The sequence below is a fragment of the Salvia splendens genome, chromosome 5 (genome assembly GCF_004379255.2).
Source record: "Salvia splendens isolate huo1 chromosome 5, SspV2, whole genome shotgun sequence".
Taxonomy (NCBI): domain Eukaryota; kingdom Viridiplantae; phylum Streptophyta; class Magnoliopsida; order Lamiales; family Lamiaceae; genus Salvia; species Salvia splendens.
Genome location: NC_056036.1, coordinates 20,354,717 through 20,373,343, shown reverse-complemented (window position 1 = coordinate 20,373,343; position 18,627 = coordinate 20,354,717). Strand labels below are relative to the sequence as shown.

At 39.4% G+C, this 18,627-nt stretch overlaps 1 protein-coding gene across 1 annotated transcript; it reads left to right on the top strand.

Moving 5' to 3' along the window:
• The first annotated feature begins 35 nt into the window (after positions 1-35).
• Positions 36-1,881, top strand: LOC121803957 (protein FAR1-RELATED SEQUENCE 5-like). Its single transcript, XM_042203525.1, has 5 exons — positions 36-382; positions 466-747; positions 865-1,060; positions 1,112-1,259; positions 1,358-1,881. The coding sequence occupies exons 1-5, from the start codon at positions 36-38 to the stop codon at positions 1,879-1,881; spliced, it is 1,497 nt and encodes a 498-aa protein (XP_042059459.1).
• Positions 1,882-18,627: the final 16,746 nt, after the last annotated feature.

Sequence of the window (18,627 nt, the reverse complement as noted above, 5' to 3'; positions counted from 1 at the left end):
ATGTCTCCACCCTCTTCTCGGACCCCAATCAACCCATGGCCCTCGACATCGTTGTATTCTATATCAAAAGATTTCTCAAATTGGAAGACGCTATTGAGTTTTACAACAATTATGCTCGATTTGGTGGATTTGATACACGTAGAAACGGTTCTAAAAAGTCAGGTGATGTGTTCACTTGGCTTTATATGGTATGCTCGAGAGAAGGCGAAAGGAAAATTAATGAGGAAGGTTTCACTCCAAAACGCAAACGGTCTACGAAGAAGTGCAGTTGTCCGGCAAGGATTTCCTTCAAATTTGCTGGTTCGTTGGGTTATGTTGTTAATGATTTCGTAGAAGGACATAACCATGAGATGGTTCAAGCTGAACATAAGCACTACATGAGGTTGATCGTTCGTTGGATTTAGTGCATCAAAAATTTATAATTGATTGTGCCAATGCAAATATTGGGCCTACACTTACTTATAGATTATTGAAGGAGCTGCTCGGTGGATACGAATCAGTTGGATGTACTATTGGTGAAGTTAGGAATTTCACGCGTGATGTCAGAAGGTATGCCGACAGATTTGATGTTCAAATGTTACTAAATGAAATGCAGAAAAAGAAAGATAATTGTGAGGGATTTACGTTTGAATACGAAAAAGATTCTAGAGAAAGACTCACGCGACTATTTTGGTGTGATGCTTATTCGAAGATGAGTTATCACATGTTTGGTGATATCGTTGCTTTTGATACAACATATTCGACTAGGTAATTTTTCTAAACATTTTTATCAATGATTCTGTTCTTATAGGAGTAATGATTGCAACTTTCTAATGTAATGACATTTTGGATATCTTAGTAATGATGTCTTAATTTCCGCTGCAGGTATCGCATGATTTTTGCACCGTTCACAGGCAAGTATAACCATGGCAAGCCTATCACATTTGCAGCTGCTTTGTTAGCAAATGAAGGTACTGAATCGTTTTCTTGGGTGCTCGAGAAATTTGTTAAATGTATGGGTTCAACTCCTAAGCTCATAATAACCGATCAAGATCCAGCCATGAGAGGTGCTATTGAGCAGGTAATGTCAAATACTAGACACAGGTGGTGTATGTGGCACATTATGGTTAAGGTTTCTGATAAAGTGGGTAAGGATCTTAGAGCTGATGATCAGTTTAAGAAGGAATTAAATTCTTGTGTTTGGTCAGAGTTGATAGAACCTCACGAGTTTGAAGCTGCGTGGAATGAAGTCATGAACAAATATGGGTTGACGGGTGTAGGTTGGTTTAGAAAAATGTTTGCAGCAAGAAAAATGTGGTCCCTGCTTACTTTAGGGACTTCCCAATGAGTTCATTGATAAAAACAACTTCTGTTTCAGAATCACAGAATATGTTTTTCAAAAGATACAACAATTCTACAGTGAATCTTGTTCAGTTCATCATCAATTTCAATCATGCATTGGATGCCCAAAGAAGCAATAGTGCGAAGCATGATTACTTGGACTCGACAACCATCCCCATTTTGAAGACGAAGTTGTTATTTGAGAAACATGCTTCGACCATCTTCACTGAGAATGCTTTCAAATCAATTCAAGATGAGATGGCTGATGCATCCTCTAACTGTGGTATGAAAGGGATGTCCACGGAGGACGATATTCAGTACTACGAGGTTGATGATCTATATGAGAAGACATGGACTGTCACATTCTGTACGGATGACGATTCATACCAATGCGGCTGCAAATTGTTTGAGAGGATTGGAAAGATATGTAGTCACATATTTTTCATACTTAAAAGCAACCACGTGAAGCTGATCCCTGACACCTTATTTGGAGGTCGATGGTTGAAGACACCACTAATGAAGGCTGCACATGGTGTTTTATCTGAGGAGGACAGGACATAGGCATTTGCAGATGAGAAGAAAATGGCGATAAAGAAGTTGTATTCTTTCTTTTTTGAGTTGGTGCAAGCCGTGGAAAGCGACATTGAAAAATTCATGCTGCCACTGCCCTCATTGATGATGCCAAAAAAGGTTTGTTCAGCGGAGATGTCGTAATGTCGGCATTTGACAAGAAGAAGATGATTGAGAGCTTTTATGGTTGCGAGAAGCCGTAGGAAGTCGATGTTCATCCTCCTGAATATGTGAATACAAAAGGTTGCGGCAGTACTGCTGCAGCTAGGTTGATTTCAAAGAAGGAGAAAGCCATTCAGCTGTAAAAAAACCTCAACGTCGCTGAGCAAAGTGCAAAGAGATGGGGCACCATGACTCGCGGAACCGCACCAGAGTCAAAGAAAAAGAAAAGGAACTGCGCCAGAGTCAAAGAAAAGAAAAACGTGGTAGAAAGTCTCAAAGTTAAGAGTAGTACTTGTTCATTTGTTCATTTCTGTTCTTTTTGTTTTCATGCAGTCTTGTGATGAACTTCAGATTTTTCATTAATAATGACACTTCTTTTTTAATATTTTCATATTATGAACTAAGGTACAGTCACTAATGATATAGCACCTAGTTTCTAATGCAGAAATTAAGATTACCATAGTTCTCTAGTGTCTGGTGCTTTTTGGACATGCTAATGCATTGAAGAGTATCATTCGTTTTATATTGCAACAAATTAAGACTTTCACAGTTGATTTGTTTTTTCTAAGAGTAAAATTATAAGCTATTAAGAGTAAAAATAATACTCCCTCCGTCCACCATTTAAAGTGCCCTTTTGCCATTTTTGTTTGTCCATGATTTATAGAACCATTTACTTTATTCCACTTTAGTGTACAAATCTCATATTCCACCAACTTTTTACATTCACAATCCTATATAAATCCAATATTTTAAATGAGTCTCACATTCCCCTCACTTTCTCCTTTTACTTTTCTTCACAAAGTCAAATAATTTCTTAAAACTCGTGTCGAGTCAAAAGGGCTCTATAAATTGTGGGCGGAGGGAGTAGAATCTTTCAACTATAATTGTTATAGTTCGTGTTATGCAAAGCCCATTCTTAATACAAAAATGCAGAACCAAGCATGCAAATGTCATTTTTAAGTCATCATAAGTTTATTTTTACGTCATAAGTACGACGTGCACCGTAATGACATTTAACTTGCGTAATCATGAACAAATAATGGACACCATATCCGATTGACTTTTAGATTTTCCTAATATAGACCTTGCAGATAAATTGATTATTCATTATTAACGATAATGTTGGGTCAACTTGTGAATGGGAAACCAAAGACATTGAACTATCACATAAAAAAGCTTAGCAAATATCAACGAATAACACCAAAATGAGTGACAAATAATATGAGAAACAATCAATTCATATAGGTCATATGAAAAAAACACCTCATGTGTAATGTCATTAATGATTATTCAAAACGTAGCGAAAACTTCTGAAACATTGTCTCAAAACTACTTAAAATGATGAAACCTCCAGTGAATTAGTTAAATAGATTCGCTCCTTTTGCGTAGTTGGCTATCAACTTTTCCTCGTCTATCTTCTTGGTCTGTAGTGCATTTGCGTAATATGGTATTACCTTGGCTTTATTCTTGAAGTGTTCGTGATTTATTTTTGCCAGCATCAGTGCAGTACAGTACTTGGCTCTCAATATCTGCAACACCCCTTTGCTCTTCTTCGATAGGCCACAAGTCCATTCACGCCCTTTCTGACCCATGTAAGTTTCAAGGTGTCTCATCAAATACACACCGTTGTCGTCCTTGTTAGTTTCTGTACTCCATTTCAGTTTCAGCCTTTTAATGGCAGAATTTTCAACTGCTTTTGATTGCTGAGCGCAGCCAACTCCTGCAAGATATTTCTAGAAAAAGGTTCTCTGGAAAAATAAACAGCTGACAGGTCATTAGAAAGCAACACAACATACATTAATAATTATACATTTTCATCAATATTGCGTACCAAGGTTTCCGGTATCACACCGTAATTCACTGTGATGTTGTCAGAGTCTCCGCTACTTGAGTTGTCAATTACAATAACCCTTTTTGAAGCGTAGTAGAAGCACACCGCATAGTAGTGTTCATGTGCACAAATTGGGAAGAATACCTAATGCAACAAATTGACTACATGTTAAGCATAAAAGTAGTATATTCGCATTGAAATATGCAAATTTTTCAGATATCTATATACCATATCTATGTCCGCCCACTTGAAATTTGGGATTAGCTTCACCTCGTGATCTAAATTCGCCGCAAACGTCGCAAGCTGAGTGTCCGCACCCGCATCCCATGGATTAGTGCGTGACACAATTGTGCTATCCTGAACTTTTGTTACCACATATCAAATGACACAACTTTACACAAACAGTATATGATAAGAAATTTTACATTACTATGCAGTATAAAGATCTTACACAAGAGTATAAGGTGAAGAATAGCCTTTTTGGTGACTATGGCCCCCTGTATTCTTCCATGTTGTTTAGATATGAGCACCATGCACTAATCACACCCGAAGAGACATACGTATGTGGCAGTAAAGAATAGAACTCTAGCTTTGTCACAACAACCACATCATCATCGTATACAAGCACATCACTATAGTGATATTAATTTCAAATTAAATACAGTACATAAAAAATTCCATATGGTTTGATAAATAAATGCATTAAACTCACTCGTAGACATCATGACACTTCAGAATCCAATAGTATGTTTCCCTTTCAGTAGGAGTTAAAGTGATTCCCAATTTAATAGCTCTTTGGTTGTATGGTGATCTCAATGCATGAGATATCTTCTTTTCAGCTTTGGAACGCATTTCCATCCTACCATTCACTATCAATTCATGTACATTTTCATGAATGATCTTCATTACATATGTGCTGCACGATCATCACAGCACTAGAAATAGATCATTACAACTTGAACCTGTTTATGTTGGATGGAAATAGCTTCATTGTGGCTAGATGACCCCACTGATTTTTTACTGTCTCGCAATCCACTAGTGGTGAACTATAAGAAAATGTTAAATATCTTGGTCAACGAAAACATTCAGACAATTAAACATTTTTTTGGGTAGAAACACTGCATCACCTCACGTTTCCCAGGCGGGATTACATATGGCGTCGCAAAATCAAAATCGTCAATTAAATTATGAACCACGTTGAGCGCCAATTGCGTATTGTCTTCCTCACTGTCATCCTAGACAAATGTATTAAGTAGACGTTTATGCCATGATTTTATGAACATGTAAAGCATCAAAACTACCTTCTCTTCATTTGGTAAAACATCTTGAACTGCACTAGATATTATAACACCCCCCGTGTGTAAAGTGTGCTCCATGCCAGGTACTTGCTCATCGATAATTGGATTGTTCGGCTGGTTTGCATCCTGAGATGCATGACACACAGTTAATAAAGGAAGATAACAGTTAGTTCATTACATGCAGATGTTAGATTAGCCAAAAAAAGATTATTATAGCAGGATATAGTGATCAACTTACATCATGCGATGCGAAGCGAAGCCCCAAGTCGAATGTAGGGATGTCATCATCTTTGCACAGAGCAACGCGCTCATCAACCACCTTCATCATCTGCTCAACAGCCTCAATCCATGCTGGATTTCGAATGTCTTCATCTTCCATTGTCGGTGTCATCGATGCGATTGGATCTGCATGTTCATTGATGAGTTCAGGTTCTTTGAAACCAATCATCTTTAGTGCAGCAGTTGAAGCTATTTTGAAGCATCCAGTGCCCTTGACACCGTCAGGTGCCTCCCTCATCTTCCTAAGAAGCTTTGATATAGCCTTTGCGGCGTTCGATGCAGCTTCCATTAAGGCCATCATTGCATCAGTAGCATGATCAACATCATCATCTGCCTTGGTGTTCGATGTCCCTCCCTTTTCAGTAACACCTTTAGGTTTAGATGATTCTCCTCTCTCAACAACAATAGCCCTGTTCTTCTTTTTCTTCGCCACCATCAATCCAACCTCATTATCTCTGCTTGGATCATACTTAGCTTCAATGACTCCATAGCCAAATCCACCCAATTCCAGCTCATGTTTCTCCCTCAACCTTAGCAGCTTGGAATTCCAACCTTTTATGGATGGGAATGCACGCCGAACCTTTCGTGTTTCAATAATGAAGTGATCGACGTAGTATGACTACATGAAATAATAAAAACATCATTATTTACTACATCACGCCATGAAATAAATGATTACACATCCAAAAAGAGATGCAGTAATATTTGAAATCAAAGCAAAGTTAAATACCATCAGAAAGGCAATTGGTCCAGTGAATGGTGTGTCTGGGTTGTCCATCCAGTTTCGTTGGGCCATAACAAGTACATCAAGGACGTATGCACACCAATTATAGTTTCTCACATGTGTGACATCGGCTAACACACCAAGAAGCTTAGTCTTGCAGTAACCATCGCTGAAGGTTCTATCAAATGCGTCTCTATCAGAATTAGGAATAGCCTCCTAAACCATACGATCCTCATCTTTAAGCATCTGAGTCTGCATAAACTTAGGCAACATATTGTATCTATTCCTATCTCCGACACTTGCAATCTCATCTAACATCATTTGATTATCCTGCCTAGTCGACCTCACAATCATTATTTCACCCCTTGGGAACCCCATCGTCATGTGGACGTCCTCCTCAGTTAAGTGGACTCTTTGACCTCTCACCTTCACACTGCAAGTTATGTGGTCAAAGTTGTATAGAAGCCAGTAAGCTAGTTGCGACGGTATCGAAGTGATGTTAAAGTGTATTAGATGTCCAAATTCCATGTCTTGAACAGCATGTTGCTGGTTCTCGTTCAACAACTCCATCATCTCTACTAGGAATTTTGGAGATCGTCTTAGCTTCATTCTGTTCACTACTTCAACCTCATCAGCAGGATTAGGAACAGCTGGCACAACTGATGGTTGCCCTCTAGGTGCTTGCTCAGTAGGCCCATTTCTTGTGGAATCTTGACCCCAATTCACTGCTTTGATGAATATTTTTACTTGCCAGTTTTTCCTTTACGAGGCTTTGCCGTGAATCAACACCATTCAAAGTCCTCTTGCGCTTGTTTTCTAGAATCAAGAAATACGAAAAAATAAATGTTAGTTACCGATACATATAAGTGCAGATACGAATCTGATCATTAAATAGTCCTACGCGTGATCATTATACAATCCACACATGCTCATTACACACACTTAGATTGATCACCACTCTTCCATTTACAACACATGTCATCATTACATATGTAAACACTGATAATATATGATCATTCTCTTCCATACCTGATGCTGCAGGAGCTTTGTAATCGTCATCCACTTTCTCTTTTCCTTTTGCCTTGCCCACCAAGGACTAAAACCAACAATGTTAAAGGACTAAACATCATAGATCACAAACATCATTATACATATATTATATACATCATTACATAGTATCAATCACATCATATGGGTTTCATATTTTCTATCAACGACACACCCTAATATATATTTGAGATGAAAATCTTCCTAATTAAACTCTAAGATATTTAATACCAAGTTTTGACGAAGATCTCCATGTACCATTTGCCTGTTCTTTTCCTTTAGCTTCACCACCATTTCCTACCAGTTAAAACACAAGAACATAAATCTAAATGACTAAAATGCACACCAATATTTTGAAAATAACAAAACAAGTTCTTTAATACATGTTTTTGCCAACGATTTTCCATTATTTCGAGTAGCAACAGTGTTTCTAGAAGAAAATTTTGGTATTACATCAGATTTCTTGGTAGCACCGGGAGCACCACCTCCTTGTTCATTGTGAAGAAAAGAAACAAAAAATTTTAAAATCAATGTGCAATATATGACTATGAGTAAAATAATAAACAATGATTTTGCATAAAAAACCTTTTCCCGCTAAAGAGTTCAGAGAAACAGCTTCGGTTCTTCATCCCCTCTACTTTGGCGTGCTGAATCAAAACCCAAAAATTGTCAGAAGAATGGAAATCAGAGCAGCAACTAGACATGCAAACTATCAAAACAACAACCTACCTTCTGTCGAGTCAGCCGCACCGCCCTTGCTTTGTGTTGTAGTCATTTCTTGGTGATCGGTATCAGAGTGACAGAAAAAAGAGTGAAGATAAAGAGAAGAAGAATGTGTAATGACCGCACTTCCTAAGGATAGAAAATACGGTGGGTCGCGACATATGGGGGGAATAAGAAGCGGGGAAGAAAGGGAAAACAATCAAGGGGTATGACATGTAGATCAAAAGATGAAACTTTATTTCCAAATCATAGTTTGAAATCACGAAGCAACAAAGTTTGTATGAAAATAGTCCAACAGACTAAGGAAACATAAGAGTTTTAAAACATGGCGTAGCGGAAGCATTTGAGAGTTTGTTACTACTATGTATGAAGACACAATAGCAACCGGAACATTTATTGAATACGGCCTTTATCCAAATGCTCAACATCCTCCGTCCTCGTTAACGCTCAACCTGCACATAGAGAAAACACATGCAGGGCTGAGTACTTGATGCACTCAGTGAACTCATGCCAAAATACTCCCTCCGTCCCGGGCTACTCGCTCCTTTCCTTTTCGGCTCGGACATTAAGGAATGAGTGTATAGGAAAGTAAAAAATGACGGCTGTAGGTGAAATTTTTTACTAAAAATGGAAAGAGTGCAAGTAACTTGGGACGCCCAAAAAGGAAATAAGTGCGAGTAGTGCGGGACGGAGGGACTATATTTTTCTTTTTATAAAGTTATGTCAAGCCATCGTTGAGTGAAACTCGGGTTTTTCTTTAAATGCCGAGAAACACTAAAATCATTTCCATAAATAAAAAGGTGTCTGCGCAGACAAATATCATCATCATCCTCCATCATGTACCATATCTGAACCATCATGTGAAACGAGAATGTGGCCACAAACTCGATCACTGGACCGGCCGACCCAAAGGACGACTCACGATCCCCATCAGTGCACTAGCCTAAGTAGGGCTTAGACCCTAGTTAGACCCGAATTCATTAACCATCAAAGTCTAGTAGGACATTATCCTAGTAGACAATCAGATAAGCAAATCAAAACAGAAAAACAAAATACGGCATGACATAACATTTAAACCACCCTTATCTCACCATATACATATCGTTGCAAATAAAGGAGTTTAAGTAATAGAGTCCACCTCAAAAGCTTAGTAATTTCCTTAACAAACTTCTCGATCCAACTTTAACGAGCGTGCGAACAACCTTTTTGAGAAAATTAAAGTACACATCAATCTCAAGAAATAAAACATTTAGAATGCATGCACTCTAATTAAAGTCTTTTATCTCATTTCTCGGTTTTCGTGCATTTTTTATTATTCGGCGGCCGCCCAAGGCGTCACGTGCGATGCCGGTCGGCCGCTTACACCAATACCTCCTCCGTTGGCTCCTCGTATTTTCCTCCACGGTATCGAGTTACAGAACCTCAAAATTATTCAAGCGCATAAGTTAATTATCGGAATTATTTCCCCTCGAAAATTATATTTATCTCGGACTTAGGTTAAATTATTCATCCTTCGAATTATTCAGAAATTAATTATTAGCCCAAAGATTTATTCAACTAGCCCAAGCTATTTTATATTCGAGCCCAACGTAATTATCAAACAACCCACCTTATTTCTCCATTTTATTTGATGAGGCCCAACTGAAAAAGAATAGCCCAACTACTATACTCCCATCCTTATTTTTCCTCAATCAAAATAAAAGGCCTAATATACTCCCCTCCACCTTCGACTACCACTCTCTACTTTCCTCACTTCTCAAATTTCCCAAATTCAGAAATCCCTAACTTTGTCGTCTCGCTTCCTCCGTCGGTTTCGACTTCACCGTGGTTCTGGCGTCTCCGGTGAGAGACTCTAGCCGTGCTCACTCCCGCGCCACCAACAGTTCGTCCTTCCGTCGCACACTGTCAAAGGTCTGCTACCGCTGTCGTTAGCTGCTGCTCGTCGGTCAGCCTCCGCTGATTCTGCCATCTCCGCCGGGAAAGTGCTGCTGCTGACTCTGATTCGTCACCCGCGTCCACCACCGACGCTCGGCGCTGCTGCGTCGCCGCTGTTGTGCAGCCTCCTCGCCGGAGGTTGCCGCCAACGCTCGAAACAGCCCAGTTTACACCCGAACTATCCTCGAAACGCACTGAAAGATAACCGAACAGCCCCGAAACAGCCCCGCTTACATTCGAAAGATAAGTTCTTTCACAAAGCTATGTCCTTTCGTTTTCAGTTTTCAATTACTCTGTTATGGGTGTTCAATTGGGTTGTTCGATTCATTGTTGATAGAGTTATGAGTATGAGGGATGTACGATGAACAAGATACTTAAAAAAAAACATGACTTGAAATTGGGAAGGGATTTATACCTCAACCGATTGGAATTTGTGATGCAAAGCTATAGAGCCGAGAAGGGATTAATCTCTTTGGCTTGGCAGATTCGGTTTCTGTAAAAGAATTTGTGTACGTTGAATTGAGAGGAGTTGTGGAAACTGATATACAAGAAATTTACCTTAACTTGGTCAAAAGGCAGTGGCTCCTACTTTCTGACTCTCTATCTCCTTTCTCTCTGGTGAGCTCGAGATCGACTGATTGGAATTGGATCAAGTTATATGGAAGATAACCGAACCGGTCGGATCAGTTAGCAAATTGTCGTTGCCACTTAATCAAATCAATCCTCAAACCGACTCACGCAAGAAAATATTTATAACTCCCAATTTGCACAACTTTAACAGTAAAGCGGCAAGTTCGGGGTCGATCCCATAGAGAAGTTGGTGTGTCGAGTGTGTGAGTAGTGAACAGGGGGGGTTGGCTGCTGCCACGCTTTAACTTGGGAGTTTTTAACTACTGTTTTTAATCTAGGCAGAATTAAACTAGCTAGCTTGATTAATGGAACTTTAACTACTGGGTCAAGTGAATTGCAGGTAACAGCAGAAAAGTAAATGCGAGGATGTAAATGAAAAATAACTTCGATTAAACTAAAAACTGAGTACAACGTGAAATTAAACTAAGCTAACACTTCATAAACTAAGAAAATGGTAAAAACTGAGAAGAATCTCAGCGGGAAACTTAAGATAACGCATACAGAAATGAGTATTCTGCAGCGCTCCCTTCGGTCGCCCTTTTAACTAAGCTATCTAAACTAAACTAGAGAACTTATCTAAACTAAGTTAGGGAGATGAACTACACTAGTTAACTAAGCTAAGCTAAACTAGACGGAAAGTAAAGTCTCGGATTCCCCCTTTGTGATGGCACACCCTCTATTTATAAGCTCGATTCGCCCTCCAGCTGGATAATGATCTTGATAGGGAATATTCGCTCATGCTGAGAATGAGCGAATCATTGATTGCTACGTGCCCTTTCTTCTAGAATGACGACGCTTTTGAGTAACAGATTCCTGACTCAGCTCCGTCCTTGCGTCTCATAAGCTAGCACGTGTCCCCTTCTAGAACGTCGTCCTTGATAACAGAATGGTGCGCCATATCCAGCTTATTTCCTCACGTGTTCTTCTTCGGCTCAGGTGATCCGCCGCTCTATTCTCACATCCTTTCTTATCCACTGCTTCCCAGTCAAATTCCTGTAGAAGAAACACCCATCTGATGAACCGCGGCTTTGATTTTCTTTTTGCCAAGAGATATTTGATAGCCGTAGTCTGTATAGACCATCACTTTGGACCCCAGCAGGTACGACCTGAACGTTTCAAATGCGAAGACTACCAATAGCACCTCGTTTTCGGTCACATAGTTTCTTTGTGCCTGATTTAGGATTTTAGAGGCGTAGAAGATAGCGTAACTTTTTCCTCTGATTTTCTGACACAACACTGCCCTCACAGCATAGTTGCTAGCATTGTACATCAATTCAAAATGGTGATTCCAGTCGGGGACGCGTATAATCGGAGAACTTACAAATCGGTACTTCAGAAATGTGAACGCGGCCTTGCAGGCATCAAAGAATTCAATCTTTATGTCATTCTGGAAAAACTTCGTCAGAAGCTGGGCTATCTCTGTGAAATTCTTGATGAATCTCTTATAGATTCCGGCGCGTCCCAAAAAGGTTCTGACCTCCTCTTGGTCGATAGAGCATGGGAGTTTTACTGCCAGCGTGTGCAATGCCTTGATTGTTCGAGGGTCTGCCCAGTTCGAATTCCGCCTCGTGGATGTCAGTTTCGGTTGACACTGGAAGAATAACTCTTCCTCCCCCACCATGAACTCTTCCAATCTCAGGGTGGGGCTAAATCTGCATTGTCGATCAACGTGGGACGCCTCTCTTTTTTTTAGAATGGGATGCATATACAGCTCCGGGTAAATTTCTATCAAGGCATGCGTTTTCCAAATGACTACCCCTTGACTCAGCCTCAGTTCTTCTATCATCAGTCCTCCTTGTTCTTGCAGGTTTGATTTGACTGGTTTTTGATTGGCCTGGCTGGTAAGGCTATTGAGAGTCATCGACGATGCTGGTACGGAAAGTAGTTGCCTTGTAGGCGAGGGATCTTCCTTTAGCATTCTTTTCAATGAGACGGCTTGGTAAGGTGGTTTCCCAACCCTTCTTAGTTGGGTAATCTCCCTTGACCCGGATGGTTGAGACGGCTGGCAAAATTCCATAATTGCCCTTCTAATGGGATTGTCCATTTCTCCAGTCATCGTCGTATTAAACCATTCGCTGCCTCTCTCTTGAGCTGTTCACCTTCAGCGGAACCAGAGGGTGGTTCTTTTAAGGATTTCTTTTCCAGATACTTTTGTTTCCGAGGGCTGATAGCGTCTACTGTTTGAATGCTCTCGCTGTCCCGTGACTTCCTCACAACTTTATCAATTTCGAAGGTAAGCTGTTCTCCATTAAAACTCAGCTTCATCGTCCCTTGGCGGACGTCGATGACTGTGCTGGCTGTGGATAAGAATGGCCTTCCCAAAAGGATGCCAACAGACTCTTCCGCTCCTGGCTCTGTCGTCTTTATGACAAAAAAGTCGGCGGGGTACATGAACTTGTTTATCTTGACAAGTTCATCTTCCAGGACTCCTTCGGGGTAGATGCAAGACCCATCTGCTAGCTGTATCTCCATATCGGTTTTGATAAGCTTAGCATCTTCCAGCTTCTCGTTATAGAATACGGCATAATATTGATGGAAGCCCCTAAGTCGCACATTGCTTGCTTCATTTAGACGTCTCTGATGGAAATTGGGAGCGTAAATACCCCTGGGTCAGTTTTCTTGGGGGAAAGATCACCAGGTTGGATCATACCGGTCACTTTTTCCGCTTCGACCCTCCTTCTCTTTTCAGCAACCTGTTCACGGATGTTAGACTCTTCTTCCGTTGTAACTTGATCAAGGGCGCTGGATTCAAAGTTTTTATTATGACTGGTCCTGGGTGCTGGAAAATTTGCAGTTGAGCTTTGATAAACTCCTTCTGATTTCAGAGAGACTGTGTTGACATTCTCTCGCCCCGCAGGTGGTTGCACTATAGCTGGAATCTTTCCTTCATTACCTCTCAGCTCGCCTAGTGACATGGCGACCTGAGATAACTGCTTCGTAAGCATTTCTAATGCAGCTCTCTGTTCCCTCTGGGCTTCCTGTATTTCTCGCACAACATCATGGAGCTGGTGTGGGATCATCATATCCCCTGGACCTTCACTTTGTTGCCTGTTATTTCTCTGATTAAATCGGCCTCCTCCATGGCCTTGCTGGTAGTATCTGGAAGTTCCATACTGCTCTGGCTGGTTCTGGAAATGACTTTGCTGGTTCCCTTGGAAATACTGTGAGTTCCCTCTTTGGTATTGCGGAACATAATTCACCAGTTGATTGTTTTGCTGCCTTCCTTGATTGCTAAACTGAGGGATTTGATGTTGGTACCCCAGTCTCCTTCCTGTTGTCAGTTTGACCAGTTAGGCTGTCCTCCACTTGACCAGTTTCCTTGAGATCCATTTGACCATCCTGCCCGACCTCCATGTACCTTGTTCCCTCCAGTGTTTGGTCTTTCCTGGATTCGAGCAGGCCAGTTGGGCTGCCCTTCAGAAGGTTGCGATGGTTGGCTCTGATTCTGATGAGTCCACCTGAAGTTGGGGTGGTCCCCCCATGGAGCATCCCTTTGCTTCCCCTGGATCCAGTTGCCATTTGCGTTCCAGTGGTCCACGGCATTTCTTGCTCCACCTCAGGGGGAAACTCGCAATAGTAGTAGTGATGCTCTTCTGGTAGGGATGGTTGCGACACATACTGCGTTTCCTTTGGTGCAGGTGGTGGAGGTGGTCTGGCCTTTTCTACTGCCTCCAACAGCTTCTTCTCCATCTGCTCAAATCGAGCCTCCAATTTTTCATCGTTACGTGCCTCTGCCACGTGCACTGCCCCTCTTCTGTACTGGCCTCTAGATGTCTCATACGACCGCTTAGCCTCGATCAGCATCTCCAGTATATTTTTGGCTTGGGGCATGCGAGGTTAAGGTCGTTTTTGCTGTCCACCGTAAGTCCGCTATAGAATATCGAGTAGATCTCCCGCTCCTCCAGCTTGTGGTTGGGGCATTCTTGAAGCAGCCCTTGGAATCTGTCCCAGTATTGTCCGAGGGGCTCATCGTACTCCTGTATGGCTTCGGTAATCTCCCGTTTGAGGGCACTCGTCTTTGATGCTGGAAAGAAGCGGTCGAGGAATATCATGCGGAATTCAGTCCAGGTTCTGATGGATCCTTCTGGCAGCCTTGACAGCCAGACACCCGCATCGCCCTTCAAAACGAAGGGAATATCCTTGAGCCTATAATCTTCGGATGTGGATCCAGCTGGCACGGGCTGAATATCACAGTATAGGCAGAATTCCTCCAGAAAAGCGTACGGACATTCCTTCGAAAGACCGTAGAAGTGGGACAAAATGGCCAGTACTCCTGATTTGATTGCGATGGTCCGCATCCCAGGAGTAGCGGCGATGGCATGTGTGGGCTCTCTCTCATCATGAGCGTGTAGAGAGCCGATTCCCGAGTTGTCAGGGACAATGGCCATTTTTACTTCTGCTTATTCAGGTGGTGGTGGGTTTGTGTTCTGCTCGGTGGCTGCTGCTGCTTGTGCGGCTCTGTAACGAGTGGTAACTACGCCGGCTTCCTGGATTCTCCACTGAGTGTTAGTTCTTTTGTATATAAAGGGATGATTCCAGTAATCGCCTTGGTGGTACCTTCTCATCAACAGCAGGAAAAACAAATGAGAAAAGAAAGAAATAAAACTATTTACTCCTACGCACTACACACAAACATAAAATAACACCATGCTTCCCCGGCAACGGCGCCATTTTAGTGAGCTCGAGATCGACGAATTGGAATTGGATCAAGTTATATGGAAGATAACTGAACCGGTCGGATCAGTTAGAAAATTATCGTTGCCACTTAATCAAATCAATCCTCAAACCGACTCACGCAAGAAAATATTTATAACTCCCAATTTGCACAACTTTAACAGTAAAACGGCAAGTTCGGGGTCGATCCCACAGAGAAGTTGGTGTGTCGAGTGTGTGAGTAGTGAACAGGGGGGGTTGGCTGCTGCCACGCTTTAACTTGGGAGTTTTTAACTACTGTTTTTAATCTAGGCAGAATTAAACTAGCTAGCTTGATCAATGGAACTTTAACTACTGGGTCAAGTGAATTGCAGGTAACAGCAGAAAAGTAAATGCGAGGATGTAAATGAAAAATAACTTCGATTAAACTAAAAACTGAGTACAACGTGAAATTAAACTAAACTAACACTTCATAAACTAAGAAAACGGTAAAAACTGAGAAGAATCTCAGCGGGAAACTTAAGATAACGCATACAGAAATGAGTATTCTGCAGCGCTCCCTTCGGTCGCCCTTTTAACTAAACTATCTAAACTAAACTAGAGAACTGATCTAAACTAAGCTAGGGAGATGAACTACACTAGTTAACTAAGCTAAGCTAAACTAGACGGAAAGTAAAGTCTCGGATTCCCCCTTTGTGATGGCACACCCTCTATTTATAAGCTCGATTCGTCCTCCAGCTGGATAACGATCTTGACAGGGAATATTCGCTCATGCTGAGAATGAGCGAATCATTGATTGCTACGTGCCCTTTCTTCTAGAATGACGCTTTTGAGTAACAGATTCCTGACTCAGCTCCGTCCTTGCGTCTCATAAGCTAGCACGTGTCCCCTTCTAGAACGTCGTCCTTGATAACAGAATGGTGCGCCATATCCAGCTCATTTCCTCACGTGTTCTTCTTCTAGAAGCCAGCGGTCCCCGCCTAACTGCTTGATCACTCCCCCTGGTCAACTCCCCCGATTCTTGGCCTTTTATCGCCTTTTGTACTTGCTTGATCAGTTCGGCCTTGCTGCCTTTGTCAAGTGGCATTTCTGCACATTTAACACTTGTTTTGCGCGATAAACCGATCAAGTAGCATACATTTTACCCTTAAACCGATGCATGAAATGAGCCTTATCACTCTCTCTATTTGTTTTTGCTAGAGATGAAGATTGTGAAAATGTATGTTGTGAGGAGAGAAGTGAAGAAACTGATGTATTTAATTTGTGTGACCTTTGGTTGTAGAATGGAAGATGGAAGATCACGGCAGATTGGGAGTCGCATGATTTGGCTCTCCATTTCTGAGAGGAAAGAACTTGGGCTTGCAAAAAGAAATTCCATGGAGAAATTGGGCTCAACATGTTATTTGTAGAGTTTAGCTCAAGTTGGTTAAAGAAGAAGAAAATTTGGATGGCCCAACTCTCTTAAAATTAATATGAACATTTGGACTTTGATTTATTTTTACTTTGGTCGGCCCAAGTTCTTATATTTTATTTTTGTTCGTATTCTTTCGTTTAGACAAATTATTATTTGTCTCATAGTAACTTGGTGTTATTCCAAGTACTATAAAATCCATCTCAACCATCTCGCTCAATCAAGCCAAGTATAGCAACATCAACGTCATTACTTCAACAAGACTTTCAAACACGTCCCCTAGCAAACTCTATTATTTAAAGAAAAAGGGACGTCTCTCTTCACACCAAGCACATAAATACTATACTCAATTACAACAAAATAAATAACGAGAAGCATAGCATGATGACAGAATTTCACTTTAACTAATTCACGACATATTTTAAATAGTACTTAAAAAGTACGGGCATTACATAATGAGTGAGATTTGAAGTAATGTTGATTAGAATTGAAAAGATTTATATCTAATTCTACAGATATTCAAAAGGAGTAATGATATGGGTGTGGAAATTTTGATAATCTTTGGAACTGAATTAGTGCAAACAAATTTTCTCTCCATGATGTCTGCATATCATATAATTTCCTAAATCAGTAACTGCTATTTAATTCCAATGGGACTCATATACCCTTTAATGACCAAAACGTCATCATGTAATGACGACCGTCTGCATTCTCAAGCTCTAATCTCAGCCATTTATCCTTATGATCCAATGTCCCAAATTAAGCTTGTGCTTAACACTTAATATATAGTGTACCTAGAATGCAACTCTCTCTCTCTATATATATATATATATAATTTTTTAGTGTTATCATCCAACGAAATAAATATAGTCATAGCCATTCAATTATTTATTGTTAAATAATTCTTAAAATTCTAAAGTTATAAAAATAAGTACATGTATATACTTAATTTTTTGGTGTTATCATGCAATTGAATAATCATAGGTATTCACATCTAATTAATTTATTATAAAATAATCTATAAAAATTATGAGTTAGAAAAATGACCACATGTATATATACTTCATTTCTTAGTGTTATCATCCAAAGAAATAAAAATTATCATTCACATCCAATTATAATTATTGTTAAATAATTCTGAAAATCCTAAGTTATAAAAAGGACTAATGTCCATATACTTAATTATTGTCCAACGAAATAATAATAGTCATTCGATTTAATTATTTTATTATTAAATAATTTTAAAATTTAAAGTTATAAAAATGTCTACTTGTATATATACATAGTGTTATCATCCAACGAAATAATCATAGTCATTTAAATTTAATTATTTTAATATTAAATAATATTAAAAGTCTAAGTTATGAAAACGTATATATTTAATTTCTTAGTGTTATCATCCAACGTAATAATCATAGTCATTTACATTCAATTATTTTATTATTAAATTATTTTTAGAAATCTAAGTTATAAAAATGATTACATATTTATATATACTTATTTCTTAGTGTTATCATCCAACAGAATAATATTAGTCATTCACATTCAATTATTTTATGGTTAAATATTTCTTAAAATTTGAAGTTATAAAAATAATTGCATGTATATACTTAATCTTTTGGTGTTAACATCCAACAAAATAATATTAGTCAATTATATCCAATTATTTTATTTAATAATCTATGAAATTCTAAGTATAAAAATTACTACGTGGATATACACTTAATTTTTAGTGTGAATAATAATTATAGTCATTCGCATTCAATTATTATATTATTTAATAATCTTTAAAGTTTTAAGTTTTAAAAACAACTATATGTACTTTACTTCTAAGTATCATCATATTATCATCCAACGAAATAGTAACAGTCATTCATATCCAATTATTTTATTATTAAATAATTTTTAAAATTCTAAGTTATAAATATATGTATAAACCTTTTTATTTTTAACATATGATGAAATAATAACAGTCACGCATGCAATTATTTTAGTAATATATTCCTTTGTTTAAACATATGCATAAGGATCATGTTAGAAATAA

Coding starts and splice junctions, on each gene's coding strand:
- LOC121803957 (XM_042203525.1), top strand. CDS start 36: ATGGCCCTCGACATCGTTGTATTCTATATCAAAAGATTTCTCAAATTG. Junction 383..465: donor GAACATAAGCACTACATGAG/GTTGATCGTTCG, acceptor ACTTACTTATAG/ATTATTGAAGGAGCTGCTCG. Junction 1,061..1,111: donor TGAGAGGTGCTATTGAGCAG/GTAATGTCAAAT, acceptor ATTATGGTTAAG/GTTTCTGATAAAGTGGGTAA.